General features: G+C 41.8%; 1 protein-coding gene across 1 annotated transcript in view; it reads left to right on the top strand.

Moving 5' to 3' along the window:
- Positions 1-1763: 1763 nt before the first annotated feature.
- The window catches only part of LOC118562846, a 38850-nt gene continuing 15393 nt past the window's right edge, over positions 1764-25220 (top strand). The window contains exons 1-6 of the mRNA XM_036135730.1: positions 1764-1835; positions 2157-2197; positions 4429-4778; positions 4871-5037; positions 5200-5287; positions 14019-14114. Coding sequence (XP_035991623.1) covers positions 1764-1835; positions 2157-2197; positions 4429-4778; positions 4871-5037; positions 5200-5287; positions 14019-14114 — 814 coding nt within the window. The remainder of the gene's footprint in view (positions 1836-2156; positions 2198-4428; positions 4779-4870; positions 5038-5199; positions 5288-14018; positions 14115-25220) is intronic.

Raw genomic sequence — 25220 nt, 5'->3', positions numbered from 1 at the left:
GTCCCCCGTGAGACGGAGCTTTAACTCCCACCTCCGGGAGAACTTTAAACACGTCCCGAGGGAGGCGGGGGACATTGAGTCTGAATGGACCATGTTCCGCGCCTCTATTGTTGAGGCGGCTAGTCGGAGCTGTGGCCGCAAGGTTGTCGGTGCATGTCGTGGCGGCAACCCTCGAACACGCTGGTGGATACCAGCGGTGAGGGAAGCCGTCAAGCTGAAGAAGGAGTCCTAACGGGCTTTATTGGCCTGTGGGACTCTGGAAGCAGCTGATGTGTACCGGCAGTCGAAGCGGCAGGCGGCTCAGCTGGTCGCCGAGGCAAAAACTCGGGCGTTGGAAGAGTTTAGAGAGGCCATGGAGAAGGACTTCCGAACAGCTTTTAAGCGATTCTGGTCCACTATCCGGCGTCTCAGGTGGAGGAAGCAGTGCAGTACCAACACTGTTTACAGTGTGGGTGGTGTGCTGCTGACCTCGACTTGGGACGTTGTGTTTCGGTGGGCGGAATACTTCAAAGACCTTCTTAATCCCACCAACACATCTTCCATTGCGGAAGCAGAGCCTGAGGACTCTGGGTCGGGTTCTCCCACCGCTGGTGCTGAGGTCACTGAGGTTGTTAAAAAGCTCCTCGGTGGCAAGGCCCCGGGGGTGGATGAGATTCGCCCTGAGTGCCTTAAGGCTCTGGATGTTGTGGGGCTGTGTTGGTTAACGCGGCTCTGCAACATTGCGTGAACATCGGGGGTAGTTCCCCTGGATTGGCAGACTGGGGTGGTGGTCCCCCTATTTAAAAAGGGTGTGTTCCAACTGCAGAGGAATCACACTCTAAAGCCTCCCTCGTAAGGTCTATTCTGGGAAAGGAAAGGAAATTACATTACCAAACATTCCCAAGTTAAGATGTTAAGGTGCTGATGGACTTGTGTCAAAAAATACCTGACTGCTGATTGTATCAGAAGATGCTTTTAGAAAGGTTTAAGCATGTGCACACTTATTCAAGTATGTGTCATCCCTAAACTCTTGCCTGCTGCTGGATTCTTTTCTAAGTCTGGTCTTTCGTTCTAAAATAAACAACTAACTCATTCACTGTTGCCATTTTCTCCTATCTTTTTTTTTTATGTCTGACTCAACCGTTTGCATCTGTGTGCATCTGTTTGACATAAACACATCTAAGCTGCCAGTGTTGTGACTCTGAGAGGATTTATAAATTAATCTGATTGGGTGAAAAATGACAGAAGAAGTGTTAAATGGCTATGGGTGGACAGAGCTGTGACTTGTGGGCAATAACGGAGCAGATCGGCACTTTTTTTAATGACACATAGGGGGCGGCAGGGGTAAAAATAAATAAATAAATAAATAAATAAATAAATAAATAAATAAATAAATCTGCGCCCCAATAGCGCTCACTGTATGCAATTACACTTTCCTGCAATTTTGATAAGTGTGGTGACCCAGCGCCCCCTATTGAGAAGCCTCCAAATAGACATCATTTTATATTTGTCTTCTTTTAAGATCAAGCAAAGAACAATATATTTTTTAGAGTCGATATTGAGTTTTGTTTTGAAATTACTAGTTGTTTTGCGTTCTGATCTTCTCTCTGTGTTCCATTGCTTTCGCCTGAGCCCTGGATCTTTCTCCTTTTTTGTTGTTGTTGTTGATTACTTTCCCCTGCGGTGGTTCAGTTGTTGCTTCTGTCTTGAGAGGAACGTGTGCTACTATGGTACGATGCCCTCCGTCATGTTTAATTTATAGGTTTACATTTGTGTAAACAACAATGGCGGACAAATTGAAATTAGAGGCGTTTAGGAAGCAGAGCACGGCAGAGCAACAGGAAGGGCATCTCGGGGTGAGGCTGAACTGGAGCGGTAATAACAGCGGGTGTTAATTTTACTAAAATACATTAAATATATTTGTTTGATGATAATCGCAATGGTAAAAAGCATAGTTGACCAAATTCCCATTCAGTCCCTTGTGTCCATTCTATCCTGGATGCTAGGGATGCTCGGGGATTTCTTAGATTCCCAAGTAGAATTATTTTGTTTGAGAATGTTTCTTCTTGGGGGAAAAACTTTATTTTCTGTAAAAAGTAGTCTTAAATAAACATTTGCCACAAGCAAGCAGAACAGAATATACAATTTCAGGTGACCTTACTGTCTAATCTCTTCAGGATCCTTCAAATAATCAGCGAGATGAGAAACCCAAGGAAAGGTGAGAAGTCATTCAACAGAACCAACATGTCTATTACATAACATGTCACTAATCTGGATGCATTACTAGTATTATAACATTTGTTTTTTGGTCTGGGTTTTGCTTTCTTGAAATAAGTTTGTCTGGCTTTGACAACAGCATAGCCTATAGACAATATAAAAACTGTTTTTTTTTTTTTTTTTTTTGTTTTTTTTTTTTACATTTTGCATTTAACGTGATGCTTGTAACTCGTCCTGAAACGGAACCCTTCTTATTTATTTTTTTCCCACAGCAATGTCTTGGTAACATTCATGTTAACCTCATTGTAACTTCTCAAAAAAATTGCATTTTAATGAAGACAATGTCTGATCAAACATACACATGCCCCAAAAGCCATAAAGTCAAACTGGGTTTAAAAAAAAAAAGGCACTGTGGACAGGAACATGCTTCCGTGTGCTTTGCCTGTGGGTTACCATTGCAGAATCTTACCTTTATTTACCAGTTTCACACATTTTAAATTAATTGTGGATTCTCCACACATTGTCAAAGCTATACACACAGGCTTAAACATATACATGCACCCGCGCTAATATTTGGATGGATGTCTCTTAGTAAGTGGCACCTCTATCACATGCTTTTTGAAAGGCAAGGCAAGTTTATTTATAAAGCACTTTTCAGTAACAAGACAATTCAAAGTGCTGTACATGAAAAAAACAGAGGAAAGCAAAGCATTACAGAGACAGAGGGAAATATTAGAATATTAGAGGCTAGCACATCGCATTGGAACAGTAGCAGCAGGTCTGATGCAGTATAAGACAGGTTGGACAACATTAACAACACTCAAAGGCAACTCTAAACAAATGTGTTTTTAACATTGATTTAAAGGAACTCAGGCTTTCCGCACTTTTACAGTCTTCTGGGAGTCTGTCCTAGATAAGTGGAGCATAGGAACTAAATGCTGCTTTTCTGTGTTTGTTCTGGTTCTAGGTATGCAGAATAGGCTGGAGCCAGGAGACCTGACTGGTCTGGAGGGTTGATACACTGATAACAAGTCTGTGATGTATTTAGGTGCTAAGCCATTCAGGGATTTATAGACTAACAAAAGTATTTTAAAGTCTATTCTCTGAGATACAGGGAGCCAGTGTAAGGACTTTAGAACTGGGGTGATGTGCTCTACTTTCTTAGTCTTAGTGAGGACCCGGGCAGCAGTGTTCTGGATCAGCTGCAGCTGTCTGATCAGCTTTTTTGGCAGATATGTGAATTGTTGCAATAATCAATTGGACTAAAAAGAAACATCAGCAAGCTTCTGACATAGGTCGAGCTCAGTATTTAGCCACTCTTCTTGACCGAATTGTTGGGGTTGATTTAAATTGGTTGGCTTACTGGCACAGAGCTGTCTTTCTGGCAGAGTATGAATATTTTTGTGTAACACGGTGTGTCAATTCCAAACAAAACTTTGATGTTTGTTTGGGATGATTGTCCTGGTTTAACATCCACTTCCAGTTTCAACCATCTTCCCCCCGAACTCTCAGCCTCAGACGAAAGGAAATTGGTTAGGAGGTTCAGAAAAACCCAGGAACCACTATGGCTCAAGCCATCCACAATGAAACTAGTTTTACTATGAACTGAAAGGGTGTCAACAAAGAAGAAACTCAACTGAGCTTTGAAGCACAAATGAGCCAGCTTCCTTCTGGAGAAACAGTTTATGGCCTGACAAAACACAGATCGAGCTAACTGCTCATGGAGACAAGAAATATGTTTGTTTGCAGGTATCCGTGCAACCCTTTTTCTCAGATCAGAGGGACTTTGCAGGATCATGCATTGCCTTTGCTCTTAATAATGCAGCTTTTGCAGCTATCTTGGCACAGGAACTCATCATCACATTTCACTCGTTCTGTAATCCCATATTACGCTTCACGGTTTGCACTGGTTACTGGTTTGTGAATGCCTCCGGAGGTGCATCAGGGGCATAATATTTGTGGAGGGACTTCAAACCCCTATCAGGACCATTCAGTTGATTGCAAGGTGTAACAAACACCTGTAGATCTGAAAGGGGCTCCAGTTTCAACAGTGTGTAAACAAAAAAAGAAAAGAAAATCAATGCTTATTTTAAAAATTCATTGACTCTCACACACCGACACACACACTCACTGATGCCAGTCAATTACCGATGCTCCCAATAGGAACTTGTTATATGTGAAAAGCACAAATGTTCACTGTGGCTATTTCTCCCATTCCAACCTCTCCCACAGAATAGGCAAGACCAAAGAGCTGTCAGGAGACATCCGGGACCAGATAGTGAATCTGCACAAAGCTGGAATGGGCTACAGGACCATCAGCAAGAAGCTTGATGTGAAGGTGCCCACTGTCGGTGCGATTATTCGAAAATGGAAGAAATATAAAGTGACCATCAATCGCCCTCGGTCCGGAGCTCCATGCAAAATCTTGCCTGAGGGGATGAGGATGATCATAAGAAAGGTGATGGATCAGCCCTCAACTACGCGGGAGGAGCTTGTTAATGATCTGATGGCTGTTGGGACCACAGTCACCAAACACACCGTTGGTAACACGCTACGCCGCCTTGGCTATCAGTTTAAGAAAGGTAAATACCAATTTTTTTTCCGCTTAACTGTCCGGTTATGCCATATCTTTCTGTGTAAACTGAGGGTTTCTCTATTTCATGTCGTTTACCAGACTCTCTCTCAAGAGAGCACAGATCGTTCAGCTCATCGTTCGGTGTGTCTGCAAGCAGTCCAGACCATTCCCTCTCCTCCCTCTTCTCACCCAGTTCCCGTCACTGGATCTATGAAGACCGCTCTAACAGGAAGGTGCATGATGATGATGATGATGATGAACCCATAGTGAGTGCATTCTTTTTTCTTTGAAATAAAGCTGTATGTGAAGACTCTACTACTTTCTTTTATAGAAAGAGCATTTCCTTAGTTCTTCTGAGCTGCCAGCTAATAAACCTCCTGTTTGTTTCCCCCTAACCCCGCCCCTGTCTCCTGGCCCGTCTGTCATAGATGAGAAGTGACGGTTCTGACCCCGAGGAAGAAACAGAGGAAAATGTGAAAGGTGCAGATCAAGTGGCAAACATGGAGGAAGAGAAACGTAAACCTTCCAGTTAACACACACACAGCAGAAGCACACGGCGAATTGAAATTCCTCCTTGTTTTAAGTCTTCAGGTCATCAGGGCATAATGAAAAATATCTGGTCTTTACTCATCATGTGCTGCTCGTCTGAGGTGCCACCGCAGCATTGGAATCAGCTTCAGGCCTGGTCTTTGAGCCATTGCAGCAGCTTGATAGTTATTCTCTTTCTACAGTTCCTTTGTAGATATGATGTTGTGTTGGGAAAATGTTATATTGAATGGCCCACTTCAGCTGTCAGACAATGTTTTGGTCATGGAGTCAAGTTCATGGCAGAGTTAATGGCTGCTATGTACCCAGGAACTGTGGTGGCAAAACAAGCCCTAATGATTAACTCTCCACTACCGTGCGTGTTAGAAAGTATGAGGTACTTATGCTGATATGCTCTGTTTGTTTTTTTTATACAAAGAGTTGTGAATGTGGCTCATTTTGGTGCAGCTTGGCAAACCTGAGTTGTGCTCACATGTTCTTCTGAAGATGATTTCTCCTTGCAACCCTTCCAGACAATCCACGTTTAATTCATATTTTCGCTGCACTGTCATGCACTTTAACAATTATTAAGCTAACTGATGTCTGTAAAGTATACCATGGATCTTTTTCATTTCTTTTTGTTTATATTAGCGATTGCTTTGGCACATTTCACAGCTTGACCTTGAGAGGATTTCGCTGAGGAGTCCGCTGCAGGAAATGTAGGAGCCATTTATAGTTGTTGGTGTTTAGGTATGGTTTGTTTCTGGTTTATTTGTTTTGGGTGGCGGTGTTTTGTTTAGGTTGACACACTGACCTATATTCTGCTCTACCACTGGTGGCGGTGTGGAGGGGAAGGCTTTATAGGTGCGACGTGAGAGGGCAGAAAGGATTTAGGTGACGGGAGGTCATACGGTTTTTACCGCTTTCTTTGGCACACAATAGCCTGCGTCCACTGGTTACATTCTGTTATATCCACACTCTCCATAATTACCTGTCCATCTCACTTGTAAAGACCGCCACTCAGCTTGTTTGTTCATATACAAACTGACTTCAATAAATGGGAACGCCCATACCTTATCTCCTGGTTTCAACATCATTTTGTAAGCGCGTTAAATTCCAGATTCCCCGCACCCAGAAGCGACAAAAAGGTGGTTGATAGTCGCTACACAAAGTAAAAACCGCGACCTTTTTGGATGAAGAGGACAACTCACCTGGAGAAGTTGGGCGCACGTCATGTCGCACCGTCCTAGCTCACCTGCATAACAAAGGAAGGAGCTATCCAGCCATCCAACGCTGTCATCTTAAGTAAGATCAATCAAATAAGGTATGAGGCACGACTACCATCAAGACGTCTCTGGTGAGTGCAGTCATCCTTATTAAATATAAAGCAGGGCGTGTTGGATTGGATTTTGATGCGCAACGGCGTTGGGCCGTCTTCTGGAGTTGATGCTAGCCTGCTCGTTACAGCTAAGGACTATGTGATGGCTTTCATTCATTCATGTTTCAAAGTGTGAATATCCAACAGCCGCTTATGTGAATGCGCTGGTGTTCTGCAGTTTGGAGCGTTTCTGGCAACGTAAAGAAGCAGCAACGCAGCACGTTACTGTCTTTATTAAGCCACAGTGGAAAATGAGTGATAATTATGTTGAAACTGAGCCTATGGGCACACAAGCTGAAAAAAGACAAAGGAAACTTTCGCTAAAGGGCACCGTATTTGCTTTGGAAAAGGTGCAAAAGGAAAGAGGTGAAGTGTTTAAAAATGCAAGCAAAATAAAGTCGAAAATAACAGCGCTGTGGTTGTCAAATAAAAATGTTTCTGAGGTTAAACAATATATACAAAAGTTCCATACGCTGTGTGAAAAGGCATCATCTCTCCACGATACCTTGTTAAATGATTTTAATTTACCCGAGGACGAGCAACAAAGACAAAATGCCTGGTTTCAGGAGAAAGAAGACGCAAATAATGAGTTTGTGAATAAAGTGAACACCTGGTTGAAAGAAAATGAGAAGGTGTGTAATGAACTTGATGCTGCTAACATTCAAGTGGAGAACTGTTGTGGTGTGGTCGAAGATAACGTAAACCCTGAGGATAGTACTTCCAACGTTTCAAGTAAGCGTTCTAAGCGCAGTCGTGCGTCCAGCACATCCTCTGCTCGTAAACGAGCCCTGGCTGATCAAGCAGCTTTACTGGCAAAGGCAGAGGCTTTGAAAAGGAAACACGAATTGGAGGAATTAGAGCAGAGACACAGACTGGAAGCTGACAAGATAAGAAAGCAAAAGGAACAAGTGGAACTGGATGCGCAATTAGCTGCTGCAGCAGCACGCCTTTCTGTGTTGGAAAGCAGTAGCGTTGGAGGAAAATCTAAATCGATGTCCGATGGGATGAACTCTTATGTCAGTAAGGGACTTAAAGAGCAAAGACGCGCTGAATTCAACCCACAGGCGACAGAATTTGTGCCCAATACTGCCACATACACTCCGCTGGGTTTTACAGCAACTGCTCCCTCTGCGCCAGCTGTGAGGAAAAAAGTTTATAGCAGTACAAAGTCAGAAGATCAGCCGCACTACCCGAAACAACCACTGTATGGCGATGTTAGACCAGATTCAAAGTTGGATGGATTACCTTCTGTAAACGTCAACCCCAAACTAAACACTTGTCCCTTTCAACCATCAGATCTACAATTACAAGTAACACACAAGGCACAAATGCAACAACAATTAAATAATCCATCAATTCCAAATGATAATGTAATCTGTACCATTATGCAAAAACAGAATGAAATCACATCAATGCTTGTTCAGCAACAGTTATCAGCTACTCTTCCTCAGCGTGAGATCCCAGTTTTCGATGGCAATCCTTTGGAGTGCACGTCTTTCCTAAGAGCTTTTGAACATTGTGTGGAAGAAAGGACAAACAACTATCAGGATTGTCTGTACGTTTTAGAGCAATATAACAGAGGGCAGCCAAGGGAGCTGGTCAGGAGCTGCATGCACATGTCATCACAGCAGGGCTACCAGCGAGCAAAGGAACTTATAATGGAGCATTTTGGAAACGAACATCACATTGCTTCTGCGTACATGGAGAAGGTGTTTGCCTGGCCAGTCATAAAATCTGAGGATGTTGAAGCATTGCAGGAATTCGCCTTGTTCTTACGTGGCTGCTGTAATGCCATGTTAGAAATACAGTACATGGAGGAGTTGAACGTTCTATCTCATATGAGACAAGTAATCATGAAGTTACCCTATAAGCTCCGTGAAAGATGGAGAATAACAGCTTGTAAACTACAAGAGCGGCAAGGCTTCCGAGCCACATTTAATGATTTGGTCAACTTTCTCGAACAACAAGTAAAGATCCTGTCCCATCCACTGTTTGGAGACATCTCTGACACCAAGCCAAGCCCTGTGATGGGAGGACCATTTAAGACTAAATCCTTACTAAAGGCCAACATCAAAGGCAGCAGCTTTGTAACCTCACTTTCAGCACCGGATAGTGCCTCTGCACCAACATTTTACAAGCAGCCAATTGTTCCCAAACAATCCTCCTTCATTCTCCTGTCTTTACTGCGAACAGCCTCATCTAATATCAAAGTGTCAAGAACTGCAAAGAATTTCTCATAAGGAGAAAATTGAATTCCTGAGAGGGAAAGGAGTATGTTTTGGATGCTTGAAAGTTGGCCACATCAGTAAGGAGTGTAAGAGTTGGCTCACCTGCGACAAATGCTATCTAAAACACCCCACTATTCTGCATTTAGACAATGAAGAACCATCAGTAAGTAGTGCGTTTGTGTCTCACCAGGTTGGTGCTTGTACTGGGGCCGGGAACCATGACTGTACTTTGTCTATTGTTCCAGTTAAGGTTAGGTCTAAGAGAGGAGATACGGTGCTGCAGACTTATGCCTTCTTAGATCCTGGGAGTACAGCCACTTTCGTCACCAGTGGGCTCATGAACCATCTAAACCTACAGAGTAAAAGGACTAACATTCTGCTGTGCACTATGGGTCAAGAAAAATTGGTGCCTAGCCACTGTGTTTCTGGACTGGAGATTTCTGAACTGGAAGAAAACAACTTCATAGAGCTTCCAGAGGTCTACACCCAAGAAACCATTCCTGTTTCAAAGACCAACATTCCCCGTCAGCAAGATGTTGAGAAATGGGAATATTTAAAAAATATTAAGATCACAGAATTGGATGCTGATGTTGGCCTGTTGATTGGGACAAACGTGCCAAAGCTCCTGGAGCCATGGGAGATTATAAACAGCAAAGGTGATGGACCCTACGCCGTGAGAACCCTATTAGGTTGGGTCATAAACGGACCTTTAAGGAGTGGAAATGGTTGTCAGAAAGGCTGTCCTACTGTTTACACTAATCGGATTTCCATTGTCAAATTGGAGGAGCTGTTGGTGTCTCAATACAATATGGAGTTCAGTGAGAGGACACTGCAAGAGGAGCATGAACTGTCGATTGAGGACAAGAAGTTCATGGAAATATTGGAGCAATCAGCTTGTATCCAAGATGGACATTACTGCTTGGATTTGCCCTTTAATAAGGATGACACAGTCATGCCCAATAACCGATGTATTGTGGAGCAACGCATTCAAAGTCTCAAAAGAAAATTTGACAGGAACAAGGCCTATAAGGAAGAATATACAGCATTTGTTACCAACCTAATTGACAAAGGCTATGCTGAGGTTGTTCCTCATGACCAGCTGGAACCTAAGGATGGAGGTGTGTGGTATCTGCCCCATCACGGAGTTTACCACCCAAAGAAGAGGACGTTGCGAGTGGTGTTTGATTGTGGAGCAAGCTATAAAGGCACCTCGTTGAATAGCCAGCTGCTACAGGGGCCGGATTTCACCAATTCCCTGTTTGGTGTGCTCACCCGATTCCGAGAGGAGAACATCGCATTGATGACAGACATCCAGGCTATGTTTCATCAGGTGAAGGTGTCAGAGAAACATGTGGATTTTCTCCGCTTCTTGTGGTGGCCATTAGGAGATACATCAATCAAACCAATCGAATACAGGATGAAAGTGCATATCTTTGGAGCTGTCTCATCACCAAGCTGTGCCAATTATGCTCTAAGAAAGACAGCAGCAGATAATATCAACAGCTACAACAAGCATGTGACTGACACCGTTTACAAAATTTTTTATGTTGACGACTGTTTGAAGTCTGTGGCCACAGAGCAAGAGGCAGTACAGTTGGTGGTGCACCTCACTGATTTGTGCTCAAAGGGAGGATTTCAGCTGTTGAAATGGACAAGCAACAGCCGAGTAGTGTTGTCAACCATTCCGGAGGAAAAGCGCTCCAAACCAACAAGACAACTTCACCTGGAACGAGACAGACTGCCTTTGGAGAAAGCACTGGGCCTCAGCTGGAGTGCAGAGAGTGATACATTTAGCTTTGAACTTGCTGTGGAAAAAAGGCCTCACACTAGTCGTGGCATTCTCTCAATGGTCAGTTCAATCTATGACCCTCTTGGCTTCTTGGCACCTTACACTTTGCTACCTAAGTTGTTGTTACAGGAAGCATGCAGACAAAATCTGTCTTGGGATGACCCTATTCCCCAGTCTATGTCACGGTTTTGGTCATCATGGTATCAGGACCTGGAGAAAATAGCAGGGTTTAAAGTGAGGCGTTGCATCAAGCCAAATAGTTTTAAAGGACGTCTACTAGTCCAGTTGCATCATTTTGCAGATGGTAGTGACCATGGATATGGGACAGTGTCTTATTTGAGGGTACAAGATGAAGGAGGAAATGTGCATTTGGCATTCATGCTTGGAAAGGCTAGAGTAGCTCCATTAAAGCAGACAACAATTCCCCGCCTTGAACTAACTGCCGCCGTTTTGGCCGTCAAGGTGGACAGAATGTTGAAAAGGGAGCTCTGTATCCAGCTGAATAGCTCATGCTTCTGGACAGACAGTCAGACTGTGTTGAGATACATCAGTAATGATACCAAACGATTTCACACCTTCGTTGCAAATAGAGTGGCTGCAATAAGAGAGGCTACCAATGTGTTTCAGTGGAGGTACATCAGCTCTAAGTCCAATCCAGCAGATGAGGCCTCCAGAGGTCTTTCTGCAGACAGCTTTATGTCATGCAAGAGGTGGATAAATGGCCCGGATTTCCTCCGAAGGCCCGAGCAGGAGTGGCCAGAGCCCTTTGAACCCCAGCCTGTTTGTTCTGAGGACCCAGAGGTAAAAAAGGGATATTCTGATAAATGCCATTGACATACAGCCACATGATGCTACTACTAAGTTTGTCCATTATTTTTCAAGCTGGGCCAAACTTAAGATTTCAGTTGCTTGGTTGCTCAAATTAAAGGATATTCTGCTCAGCATGAGTACGAAGAGGAAAGAGTTGATGGCAATGGGTCCCTCTGTTGACGCTTCTATAGCTCCTAGGAGGATAGAAGAGGAGATGAGAAAAAACACAGCTGCCATTTGTAAACAAGTTCTTACAGTAAAGGACATCTCTAAGGCAGAGGTTGCCATCGTCTGTTACAGCCAGCATACCAGCTTCAAAGAGGAAATTAAAGATCTGCAACGTGGAGCATCTGTTGTCAAGAACACAAGTGACATTTACAGGCTCGATCCAGTACTACATCAAGGTTTATTGAGAGTGGGGGGTAGGCTTAGTCGCTCAGTCCTACCTGAGGAACAGAAACATCCTTTGATCCTCTCTAAAGACCAGCATGTATCCAAACTAATTCTGAGAGACCTGCACCAGCAGCTTGGTCATGCAGGTAGAAATCATATGCTGTCAGCTCTCAGAGAAAGATACTGGATTACTTGCGCCAACTCAGCTTGCAGAAAGATATTAACCGAATGTGTTGTATGTAGACGCCACAGAGGACAACCAGCAGAGCAGAAAATGGCTGATATGCCACAGGAACGAGTCTGCCCAGAATTCCCACCATTTACTAATGTAGGTGTGGACTATTTTGGGCCCATTGAGGTCAAGAGAGGGCGCGTTATGGTTAAAAGATACGGTGTTATCTTTACATGCATGGCCAGCCGAGCCATACATCTGGAGGTGGCTCATTCGCTAACAACTGACTCCTGCATCAATGCCATCAGGCGTTTTGTATGTCGCAGAGGTCCAGTACGTCAAATGAGATCGGATAATGGCACAAATTTTATTGGTGCAGAGCGTGAATTAAGGGAGGCTTTGGCAGCTATAGATCATACAAAAATCCACCAAGCCCTGTTGTTAAAAGAGATTGACTGGATTCTTAACACACCTGCTGCATCCCATCATGGAGGAGTGTGGGAACGGCTCATCAGAATGGTCAAAAGGGTGTTACTTTCTGTTCTTCACCAGCAGACCTTGGATGACGAAAGTTTTCAAACCATTTTATGTGAAGTGGAAGCTATCCTTAATGATCGCCCCATTACAAAGGTTTCGGATGATGTAAATGATTTGGAAGCTCTAACTCCAAATCATATTCTGCTGCTCAAAGGAAACCCTACTGTTGCTCCTGGTGCTTTTCAAGAAAGTGATGTTTACCTCAGGAAACGTTGGAGGCAAGTGCAGTACCTCTCCGACCTGTTCTGGAAAAGATGGACAAAGGAATACTTACCTTTGCTGCAGGAAAGACAGAAATGGTCCAGACCTCGGAGAAGTTTTGCTGTTGACGATATCGTGGTGGTTGTGGATCGTTCTGCTCCTCGTGGTTCTTGGATCCTCGGAAGGGTTACAAATACTTACCCAGATAAACATGGACTTGTGCGTGCTGTACAGTTGAAGACACAAACAGGACAACTGGAAAGATCCATCTCCAAAATATTTCTTCTTCAAGAAGCCATTTGACTCTGTATTTAAAAAAAAAAAAAAAGGAAAATGCTTGGGCCTACATATTTCTGGGGCTCCTGTTTTGATGTTTGTTGAATTGTGCTGTCTACACAATTGGGGCCGGTGTGTAGGAGCCATTTATAGTTGTTGGTGTTTAGGTATGGTTTGTTTCTGGTTTATTTGTTTTGGGTGGCGGTGTTTTGTTTAGGTTGACACACTGACCTATATTCTGCTCTACCACTGGTGGCGGTGTGGAGGGGAAGGCTTTATAGGTGCGACGTGAGAGGGCAGAAAGGATTTGGGTGACGGGAGGTCATACGGTTTTTACCGCTTTCTTTGGCACACAATAGCCTGCGTCCACTGGTTACATTCTGTTATATCCACACTCTCCATAATTACCTGTCCATCCCACTCAGCTTGTTTGTTCATATACAAACTGACTTCAATAAATGGGAACGCCCATACCTTATCTCCTGGTTTCGACATCATTTTGTAAGCGCGTTAAATTCCAGATTCCCCGCACCCAGAAGCGACAAAAAGGTGGTTGATAGTCGCTACAGGAAAGATTAACAACGGTCTTAAAGCTTCTCCCCTGAATAATGTGAAACAGGCTAAAATCCACATCTGTATGCTCCTACATTTATAGAGGCGCTCCTACAGGGTAATGATGGTTGAATCATGAGCAGCTGGCTGGTACTTTCCTCCATAAATGTTATGGTTTCTGTAGGAAGGGTTTACTTGTTGAGAGCTTCTCCATTACAGTATACAGTAAATTGAAAAATCTGTAAGGAGCTTCCTAAGGAGACAATTAGCATGGTTGAGATGACATGTTTCATGAATTGGCACTTTATAAATAAAATTGAATTGAACTGTTATTACTGTTATGTTGTTTTAATATTGTGATGAAGGAGAGCCACATGTTTCTTTAGGAATGATCAACTGTTGCTGTTCCATCTTTTTCGGATACAACAGCTTTCTCTGCATCAGATGTCCTCATGAAATGTCACCGCACACCTCCTCTACAGGTTAGGTACTTAAAATGTCCAAAGTCCATATGTTACATTGTGTGTTATTGTTTACTTTCCAACAGGTATTTAGCTCTCTGAATTTCATCTTAAAGACAAATATGTGGATATTTGTCTATATCCTGCGTTGTTCAATGAAAACACTTGCTGCAGTAAAGGTGTTTTTGTATTGAGTATACATATATGCATCTCTTTGCGTGATGATTTTAATGTAAAAGACAATGACACAAAAGGTGGAAAGAATAAAAAGGCAAGATTTTGCCAGGAAAGAAGCTTTACTCAATAACATTCATACAGCGTTGATGTGGGCGTTTCTGATGCATGTAAATTCACACAAACTGCAAACTGTAGCATTTTCCACAGAGAGCAATTTGTCTGTACATCGACTTTAAATATATGTGATAATACATTATCTTGGCAACAAGCTTCCCAGAAACCTGTATTCTTTAAAAAAAAATATCTTTTTACCAATCTGTCCTTTTTATCAGCAGCTGATAAAAAAATCGGATTTATTATGCCAAAGAGGATGGAAAAAGAAACAAGCACAGCTGCAACTTGTCCTCCAGCAGGTTTATCTTTAAGAGCCGAGTACGCCTGAGAAAAATCAGTGCGAATAAGGACAGATCCATACAGCTGAAATCATAAGGAACTCCGAAAGCTGTGGAGTTATATTACTATTGAAATGTCATCAGTTGTAGTTGAGCATGGGAGTTCTTCTAACAGCAAAGTATGCACACATATGGCATAAATGAGTGACAACTTGTCTACATCCATCCATCCATCCATCCATCCATCCATCCATCCATCCATCCATCCATCCATCCATCCATCAATCCATCCATTCATCCATTCATACATCCAACCCGGATAAGAGGAATTTCTCTTCAAGTTCAAGAATTTATTAACAGAAATAAATGAACATCCAGAGAACTCCACTATGGAATGTTATTTATCTGAATGAACACTATATTTCAATCAACAAATCCTGTCTACTAGGCTAGTGAAACTTAACTAAACTACTAAGCAAAAATAAGATAAATAGAAGCTACAAGGAACTATGTACACAAAAGAAACGAAAAGACAAAATATTTGAAAACCATCATCAGAATGATTCAGTGAATCCTGCTTCTCAGGAGATCTAAATTGGAGAACCAAAGGTCATCATGGAGAACCAAAGTTTAGAACATTTGGTATGTGTTTCACAATGCAAATCTGAGTTATATAAAAAGTTGTTCGAGGAAATTACATTTTAAAGAATGATCTGCTCAGTAAAAATCAATAACCTTTAGGAAACTTGATTTTTTTAAATTAATGTGATTATTTGTAGCTTTGGAGGCGAGGGTGTCAGAATTGGAGACCCGGCTCCGTGCTGTTGAAAAACCAGCTGATAGCCGCTCTTTTGCTAGCGCGGAGCCGCATAGAGTAACTTCACGTAGCGAACCTAAAGCAGTAGCACCCGAGCAGCCTGGTAACCAGGCTGGCTGGGTGACAGTTCGTAGGAAGCATAGCTCTAGATTACAGACCCCAGATCACCACCAACCCATCTGCGTTTCTAATAAATTTTCCCCTCTGAGCGACAATCTCGCCGAGGAGCCGACCTTAATTATTGGCAGCTCCATAATGAGAAATGTGGCACTAAAGAAACCAGGGACCATAGTTAAATGCCTACCAGGGGCCAGAACAGGCGACATAGAATCCTACCTAAAACTACTGGCTAAGGATAAGCGTAAATACCGCAAAATTGTTATTCACGCTGGCGGTAATGACACCCGGTCACGCCGATCGGAGGTCACCAAAGTTGGTGTTGCTTCGGTTTGTGAGTTTGCTAAAACTATGTCGGACTCTGTAATTTTCTCTGGTCCCCTGCCTGATCTGACCAGTGATGACATGTTTAGCCGCATGTCATCATTCAACCGCTGGTTGTCTAGGTGGTGTCCAGAAAACGACGTGGGCTACATTGATAACTGGAGAACTTTCTGGGGAAAACCTGGTCTGATCCGGAGAGACGGCATCCATCCTACTTTGGAGGGTGCAGCTCTTCTTTCTAGAAATCTGGCCGGATTTATTAGTCCTCCTAAATGCTGACAACCCAGGGTCCAGACCAGGAAGCAGAGCCGTAGTTTAACACACCTCTCTCCAGCTTCTGTACTGTTACCCATCCATTATCCTATTGAGACGATGTCTTTCCCACGGCCAAAACTTAACAGATCAAAAACTTATCTAAAAGGAACAAATCATAAAAATCTAATACAAATCCATACGGATCACTTTGAGCCAAAAAATAAAAGAATTAAATGTGGTCTATTAAATATAAGGTCTCTCCCTCCGAAGACTTTGTTAGTTAATGAATTGATTTCTGATAATCAGATTGATTTGTTTTGTCTCACAGAAACCTGGCTACAAGAGGACTACGTTAGTATAAATGAGTCAACCCCCTCCAGTTATTCAAATTTCCACATTCCCAGATCTGTGGGAAGAGGAGGAGGAGTGGCAACTATCTTTCAGTCTGATTTATTAATTAGTCCCAGGCCAACTAATAATTACAGTTCTTTTGAACATTTAACCCTCAGTTTCCCTCATCCAAACTGCAAAGCAATAAAACCTCTTCTGTTTGTTGTTTTGTATCGTCCACCAGGCCCTTACACTCAGTTTTTGGATGAGTTGTCAGATTTCTTATCTGATTTGGTGTTAAATACTGATAAGGTTATTATAGTGGGTGATTTTAACATCCATGTTGACACTGAATGTGATAACCTTAGTGTAGCCTTTAAAATTATCCTAGATTCAATTGGTTTTGCTCAAAATGTGCATGAACCGACGCACTCTCGGCTCCATACTTTAGACCTTGTTCTGACATATGGCATTGATTGTGAAGAATTAACAGTATTCTCTCACAACCCTGTCCTGTCTGATCATTTTTTAATAACATTTGAGTTTAATCTAACTGAGTTCTCCACCCCCAAAAGAGGGTTCCATTATAGTAGATTTTAATCGGATAATGCTGTATCAAAACTTAAAGAGTCTGTCCCCTTTTTAATATCCTCAGTATTGCAGAAATGCCCTGTAGATGGCAGCATTGCTGTTTCTTCCCATTCACAAATCGATACCTTTGCTAACAATCTGACTTCCTCATTGCGTTCTGCATTAGACAATGTAGCTCCCTTGAAAAAGAAGGTGATTATTCACAGGAAGCTGGCTCCTTGGTTTAATTCAGAGCTGCGTTCCTTGAAGCACAATGTTAGGAAATTGGAGAGAAAATGGCGCTCTACACACCAAGAGGAATCCTACTTAATCTGGAGGGAGACTATTGTTGTATAACAAGACCCTCCGCAGAGTTAGAGCAGCATATTTTTCATCATTAATTGAAGAGAATAAAAATAATCCTAGATTTCTCTTTAGTACAGTTGCCAAACTTACCCAGAGCCACAGCTCTGTTGATCCATCCATTCCCTTAGCTCTTAGTAGTAATGATTTTATGGGATTCTTCATAAATAAAATTGATGCCATTAAAAATAAAATAATTGGCATCCTCCCAAACATGATTACCTCGTCCTCAGTAAGTGAGGCAGCATTGGAGGAATCTTTAGAATCTGCGCAGTGTTTGAACTGTTTAGAAGCAGTAGAGCTTTCTGAGCTATCTAAAATTTTAGCTTCATCTAAACCTTCTATCTGTATGTTAGACCCAATCCCAACCAAGTTGTTTAAGGACATATTCCCTTTGATCAGTGGCACTATTTTAGACATGATTAATCTATCCTTAGTAAATGGATATGTACCACAGGTTTTGAAAGTAGCTGTTATTAAACCTTTACTTAAGAAACCTTCTCTTGATCAAGATGAGTTAGTAAATTACAGAGCTATATCTAATCTTCTTTTCTTATCTAAAATTCTTGAGAAAGTAGTTGCTAATCAACTTTGTGAACATTTACAAAGTAATGACCTACTTGAGGAGTTTCAGTCAGGCTTCAGAGCTCATCATAGCACTGAAACAGCTCTGGTGAAAGTCACTAATGATATTCTCATGGCCTCAGATAATGGACTAGTGTCTATACTTGTCCTGTTAGATCTCAGTGCTGCGTTTGATACAGTTGATCACAATATTCTCCTACAAAGACTTGAACATACTGTAGGGATTAAGGGGAATGCATTAGGCTGGTTTAAATCTTATCTGTCAGACAGATTCCAATTTGTTCATGTTAATAATAAATCTTCCTCAAACTCTAGGGTCACCTGTGGAGTACCACAGGGTTCAGTCCTTGGACCAATTCTCTTTACTATATATATGCTTCCGATAGGCAAAATTATCAGACAGCATGGGATTAATTTCCACTGTTATGTTGATGATACTCAGCTATATTTATCCATAAATCCTGATGAATCCAATCAATTACTTCGACTGCAGTCATGTCTTGATGACATCAAAAGCTGGATGACTTTAAATTTCCTGCATCTAAATTCTGACAAGACCGAAGTTGTAATCTTTGGGCCAGAGTCCTCAAAAAATAAATTTCTTAACCAATCACTTAATCTGGGTGGCATTAACCTGGCCTCTGGTAATAAAGTAAAAAATCTTGGTGTTATTTTTGACCAAGACATGTCATTTAAATCCCTTAAATGACGTAAACAGGTTTCCAGAGTTTCCTTTTTTCACCTCCGGAATATCGCCAAAATTAGAAACATTCTGTCCAGGAGTGATGCTGAAAAACTGGTCCATGCATTTGTTACTTCAAGGCTGGACTATTGTAATTCTTTACTATCAGGAAGTCCACAAAATGCAGTTCAAAGCCTTCAGCTGATCCAAAATGCTGCAGCAAGAGTTCTGATGAAAATCAACAAGAGGGATGATATTTCTCCAATTTTAGCTTCCCTTCATTGGCTTCCTGTTAAATCAAGAATAGAATTTAAAATTCTTCTTCGAACATATAAAGCCCTTAATAATCAAACTCCATCATATATCAGAGCTCTGATTACCCCGTATGTTCCAAACAGAGCACTTCGCTCTCAGACTGCAGGTCTGCTGGTGGTTCCTAGAGTCTCTAAAAGTAGAATGGGAGGCAGATCCTTTAGCTATCAGGCTCCTCTCCTGTGGAACCAACTCCCAGTTTTGGTCCGTGAGGCAGACACCCTGTCTACTTTTAAGACTAGGCTTAAAACTTTTCTTTTTGACAAAAATTATAACTAGTGGCTCATGTTACTCTCAGCTACCTTTATAGTTTTACTGCTATAGGCTTAGGCTACTGGAGTATATCAGGATCTAATTTTCTCACTCTATTGAGTTCTACTGTTCTTCAATTATGCATTATGTGTTGTCATTTCTGCTTTAACTTTCTGTTCTCTCTCTTTTCTCTTCATAGTAGGTACACCTGGTCTGGCGTTCTGTTAACTGTGACATCATCCAGAGAAGACGGCTCACCCGCTACTACCATCTAATGTAGAACAGATTACTAGATCAATGTGTGCTTCTGTGCTTTTTTGTTTCTCTTGTTGTGTCTCTGTTCTGTCTTCTGTAACCCCAGTCGGTCGAGGCAGATGACCGTTCATACTGAGCCCGGTTCTGCCGGAGGTTTTTCCTTCCCGCTAATGGGTGGTTTTTCTTCCCACTGTCGCTTCATGCTTGCTCAGTATGAGGGATTGCAGCAAAGCCATGTACAATGCAGATGACTCTTCCTGTGGCTCTATGGTTCCCCAGGAGTGAATGCTGCTTGTCGGGACTTTGATGCAATCAACTGGTTTCCTTATATCGGACATTTTTGACCAATCTGTATAATCTGACCCAATCTGTATAATATGATTGAACTTGACTTTGTAAAGTGCCTTGAGATGACATGTTTCATGATTTGGCGCTATATAAATAAAATTGAATTGAATTGAATTGAATTGAATTGAATTTCTCCAGGATTAATTCAGACTCGAATCGGTAATTTAGGAAGCTAGAGGGCACTGTAAGCGAACGATGGGCCGGAAATGACGTTTCTATCCATCTCCTGTGGCCATTGTTTACATTAGCTGGAGATAATCCTGAAGTTACACAAACACCATTAAATCAACATTAATTCTCCATATAAATGCTGTAATAACGCTCGTAGCACTCTGAACAATGGTAGAGCTAAAGAGGACAAGTTTTATATTTAAAACAGACCGTAGTTACGTATAACTAGGATATTAGCAGTAAGTTATCCGGGAGACCAATAGCTGTTCCTTTTATTTATCATCAATTCTACTGTAGGTTTGCAGCAGACAACATAAATTGTGACTGTTAAGGGTGCACAAAGGTTAAATGTGAAAACAAACATCGATCTGAAGCGAGATTGATTTTAACGAAAACCATTATTATTTTATTTATATAAAAAAAAAAAAATCTTTTTATTGTCTTTTCGTTTTCTCTGCAAGTACAGAAGCAAGTTGGATCGGCTTCTTCAGGTTTTTCAGATTTGTGTACATCTGTTGTCATATATGATGTTAATAAAAAAAAAATAAAAATTACGAAAACTGTCCAGCAGCTTTATTCATAGTTTTTGCTTTGACATCGACATTCGGTTCATATATATATATATATATATATATATATATATATATATATATATATATATATATATATATATATATAGTGACGTGCGGTCAGGGGAGGCAGGTGAGGCAGTGCCTCACCAGCCATCATGGAAAGAAAGAAATATATAATATATATATAATAGGGTGACCATATTTTCATTTGGGAAAACCAGGACACCTCGGACCGAGGGGGGGGGGGGGGGTTGTAAGGCAAACGCGGCAGAGCGGGGGGGGGGGGGGGGGGGGGAGACAAGCGCGGCCGACAAGCGCGAGGGAGGACTCTATCTTCTGATTAATAACAGGGCTGCCCACACTGACGCGGCTCAGGGATTACGTCACACGCAGCGTGACGTACCAATGAAGGTAATTTAAAAAACAGGACATTTCCTCACTTTATAAAAAAAAACCGGGACGCCCGGGACAGGACGTGAAATACGGACATGTCCCGGGAAATACGGACGTTTGGTCACCCTAATATATAATCATAAAGTAATTTAAATTGTTATATTCATCCGGTGGTTTGTACTAAAAAAATATTTATTTTTCATGTAGCTTCACCAATTTCGATTTTTATTTGTTCAAAATCGCTGAATTTTCTTATTTTCCCATTCAAATGCTTGGAAGCGATGCGGGTGAGGCAGCAGCGAGCTCTGCCTCACCTTGGATTGCGCAACCCCTGGCTCTGCGCTGGCTGCTAAGCGGAGAGAGCATGTTGCTGTCAATAAAATGGTTTTAACAAATTTAATATGTGAACTTATTTCCAATAATTTAGCTTATGTATATAATGTACAGTGCTTTTTGTCACCAACTGTGTTTGTGTAACGTGTTTCGTGTAATGAGCGATTATAAACGGCAGAGAACAGGTTCGAGGTGAGGCAGGCAGTTCTCTTGCCTCATGGCAGGGGGCGCTCAAGATCCCAGACGTTCGTCTTGTTCACTCCTCAACTGCCGAGTAAGTGACAGCGAGCTAGGCTAAACGATTCGGGAAGCAAGTCAAGTGCAGCGATAGATTATAATAGAGATAGTGATTTTTTCCCTCTCTTGCATTCATCCATCAAAAACGGTGAGGGATGAATGCAAATCTCCTGGACAGCTTCTCAACTTTTTGGCCGAGAAGGATCTTGTTGTAACTGTTCCTGAGGCGACAAAGTTGCTCCAGCTCGTGCTCACGGTTTCAGCTACTACAGCGTGAGTGGAGCGGTCATTCTCAGCCCTGAGGAGACTGAAAACATACAGCAGGAACAGGACGGATCAAGGAAGGCTTTCTTCCCTGGCAGTGATCTCCATTGAGACAGAGAGACTTTTAAAACTGAAGGAAGATAAGGAGGACTTCTATCGCAAAGTGACGGATGTTTTTGTGCAGAAGGAGCGACGCATGGACTTCATTTATAAGTAAAGGTAAGACAGTAATAACATTTATTTTGTTTTGTTTTTTAAGGAAATGTGTGTTTTGTGAGCTACCGTTTGTATGTGTAAGGATGCAGAAGTGAAACATAACCTGTAAACTGCTGTCAATCTATGCATCTATTTGCAAATCTGATTCTGATGACGTCAGTGCCTCACCAGCTATGAACCTCACCGCACGTCACTGTATATATATATATATATATATATATATATATACACATATGTGTGTGAATATACATATACACGTGTGTGTGTGTGTGTGTGTGTGTGTGTGAATATACATATACACGTGTGTGTGTGTGTGTGTATAAAGGTGTTCGTGTATGTAGTAATAAAAAATATATAAAAATGTATAAGTGGCAGTGTTTTGCAACATGAATCCTATCAGAATATTCTATTACTTTTAACCCCACTAAGGATATTTAAATGCACTGAACCGTTTGTTATAATAGATATAGTTTTAAAGTTTTCAGCAAAAACAAACAAAAAAAAAACGTGGAAATTAGTTAAATATTCAGCGACTTATAGTTGATTAAAATTGATTTTGCGCCTGGTCAACACATTACACTGAGCAGAGTTGTCAACCGACCCAAGATGGCGCCCCCAAATCTCGTCAGCGCCCATAGGCGAAAGCGGTCGATGCGGGGTCCACTCTTTATACTATGCCTATGATTTCTTCCTCTTTCTACCCAACGCGCATCCGCGCACCCACTAAAAAAACAAAAACAAGACGCATGTAATACATGGTTTATCTCGGATTACACGCTCCTCCGTTTCCTGACAATGTAGCGGCGTAAACAACCCTGGTCACGTGATGTCCGAAACTCGTTCGATGGTGAGCTGGACCCATATTTGGTCATTAGCAATGCGTCAAAGGTATTACGTCATTAACATTCTAGAAGTTACATCGGTTATGATGTCACAGTGAATGCCACTGCATAAGCTTGGTTTTAAAGTTCTAAATCTCATTGTCGAAGAAAGACAGCAACAGAGCGCTTCGGAAGAGCTTGATACCATCAAGATCGGAAGAAAGATTGGAAGAAAGTCTTGTATTTCGATCACCATGGAACCAAGAAGATCTGACAGATATTTTACAACTATGAACAAAATTCGAGTGGACAAGGTGTACAGCAAAGAGGATTATGACAACGAAATTGCACAGAAAACAGCGATGCACAGATATGAAAGAGAGAAAGAGCACGAACTTCAGCAACAGATGATTGATATTGAGCGTCAAAAGATGCAGTTAGAAAAAACAAAGGCGACTCGACAGAGATTTATAAACAAGATTTATGCTGATCGCTATGTTGAACAGTCAACGCAGAAGAAATTTGAGCAAGAGCGGCAGAAAAAAGAAGATATGGAGGCATCAAAGAGAAGGGATGGTTTCAAGGAATCGGAAAAACAAGAAATAAGAGAACGCCACCGGAGAGATGTGATAAACAAACAGGCTTTAATGAAAGAAAGGTTAGAGGAGATAGCATTGCTTCAGGCCAAGAGGCAACAGGAGAAAACTGATTATCTAGACAACAAAGAGGAATATTTGATCAAGCCATCAACAACTTACACAGATTCTGAACTGTACGCTTTTAGAAAAAGCCAGTCAAAGCTGGTGTCTGATCAACTTGCTGACATAAAAAGACAGAATCTTGATGCAGCATTTCTAAGAGAGAAGAAATCCTTAGAGTCTATGAAGAGTAAAGTCACCAAAGAACTGCACGAAGAAACAGAAAGAATATTCAGTCATTTCCAGCTCAGAACGAAAGAGATTAAGGAAGTCAAAGAGATTGAGGATGCTGACAAATATCCTGACATGAAGTTTTTGCCTGACAACCAAAAGCAGCTGGATGATGAGTTGCTGTCTTATCAGGCTGAAGAACCTCGGAAAATCAGTGTCACTTCAGATGATCGTGAGACATTTATTTCAGATGCAAAAGTCAAAGTAAGGCAGCCCAGACCTCCAGAAACTGCGAATCCCAAAAACTCCTCTCGTCGATTGATTTCACACAGAACTGCCCGACTGAGACACTCTAGCCCTACAAGCTGCTTAGCCCAACCTCTGAATGTTAGAGATACAAAGATCAATCCCAGAAACAACCGTCAGCAATTGATTTTGGAGAAAAATGCCCAAAAAACCTCTCCCTCTTTCAAAGTCCTTAAACAGCATGAACTTCAAAATTTTATCGTCCAGTCCAAACACCCACATTTTCCATTCATTTTAGATAAGGATGCCCAAACGAGCTCCCCAAAACTTCCCAGCATTAAACCGGGGCAAATCCAAGGAAGAAATGGACCTTTCAAATCCGGACACCAGCCCCTTCCTCTTATCAAGGAAACAATCAAGATTGTGAACTTTACGTTTCCAGGCAGTTCTAAAAAGTAATCTGTTTTTAGGGGCAAAACAGGTTCTCTCTGGGTGCTTCAGCTTTTGCAACTGTGCAAAAACTTATTTCCTCTCATTTCCCCTCAAACTGAAAAAAAATAAATTTTAATATGATGAAAAAAACAGGTTCTCTCTGGGTGCTCCAGCTTTTCCTAATGTAGATTTTTTTTTAATCTGCTGTAATCTGCATGTTCTCCCTGTGCATGCGTGGGTTCTCTCCGGGTACTCTGGCTTCCTCCCACAGACCAAAAACATGACTGTTAGGTTAATTGGCTTCTCCAAATTGTCCTGAGGTGTAAGTGTGTGTGTGAATGGTTGTTTGTCCTGTTTGTCTCTCTGTGTTGCCCTGTGACAGACTGGCGACCTGTCCAGGATGTACCCCGCCTTTCGCCCAGTGAACGCTGGAGATAGGCACCAGCACCCCCCGCGACCCCATGAGGGAGAAGCGGTTTGGAAAATGGATGGATGGATGGATGCTGTAAGACTTAAAAGTAATTTGTTTTTTTTAGGCCAATTTTTACGATTGGCTTAAAAGGCACACGAAAAATTTCTTATCAATGTGAGACATTTTAAAAAGCTACCATCAACAGATGGTAGCCTTTAATGTATGGGTTTCTCTTTGGGTGCTCCGACATTTTCCAAAGTAAAGAAAAAACATAATTTCCTCTAATTCCCCCTCAAACTGCAAAAAATTTTTTTAATAAAATGAAAAAAATAGGTTCTCTCTGGGTGCTCCAGCTTTTCCTAATGTAGATTTTGTTTTAATC

The sequence above is a fragment of the Fundulus heteroclitus genome, chromosome 4 (genome assembly GCF_011125445.2).
Source record: "Fundulus heteroclitus isolate FHET01 chromosome 4, MU-UCD_Fhet_4.1, whole genome shotgun sequence".
In the NCBI taxonomy this organism is placed as follows: domain Eukaryota; kingdom Metazoa; phylum Chordata; class Actinopteri; order Cyprinodontiformes; family Fundulidae; genus Fundulus; species Fundulus heteroclitus.
The sequence above is the reverse complement of the archived record's forward strand: the minus strand, read 5'-3'. Positions and strand labels throughout refer to the sequence as shown.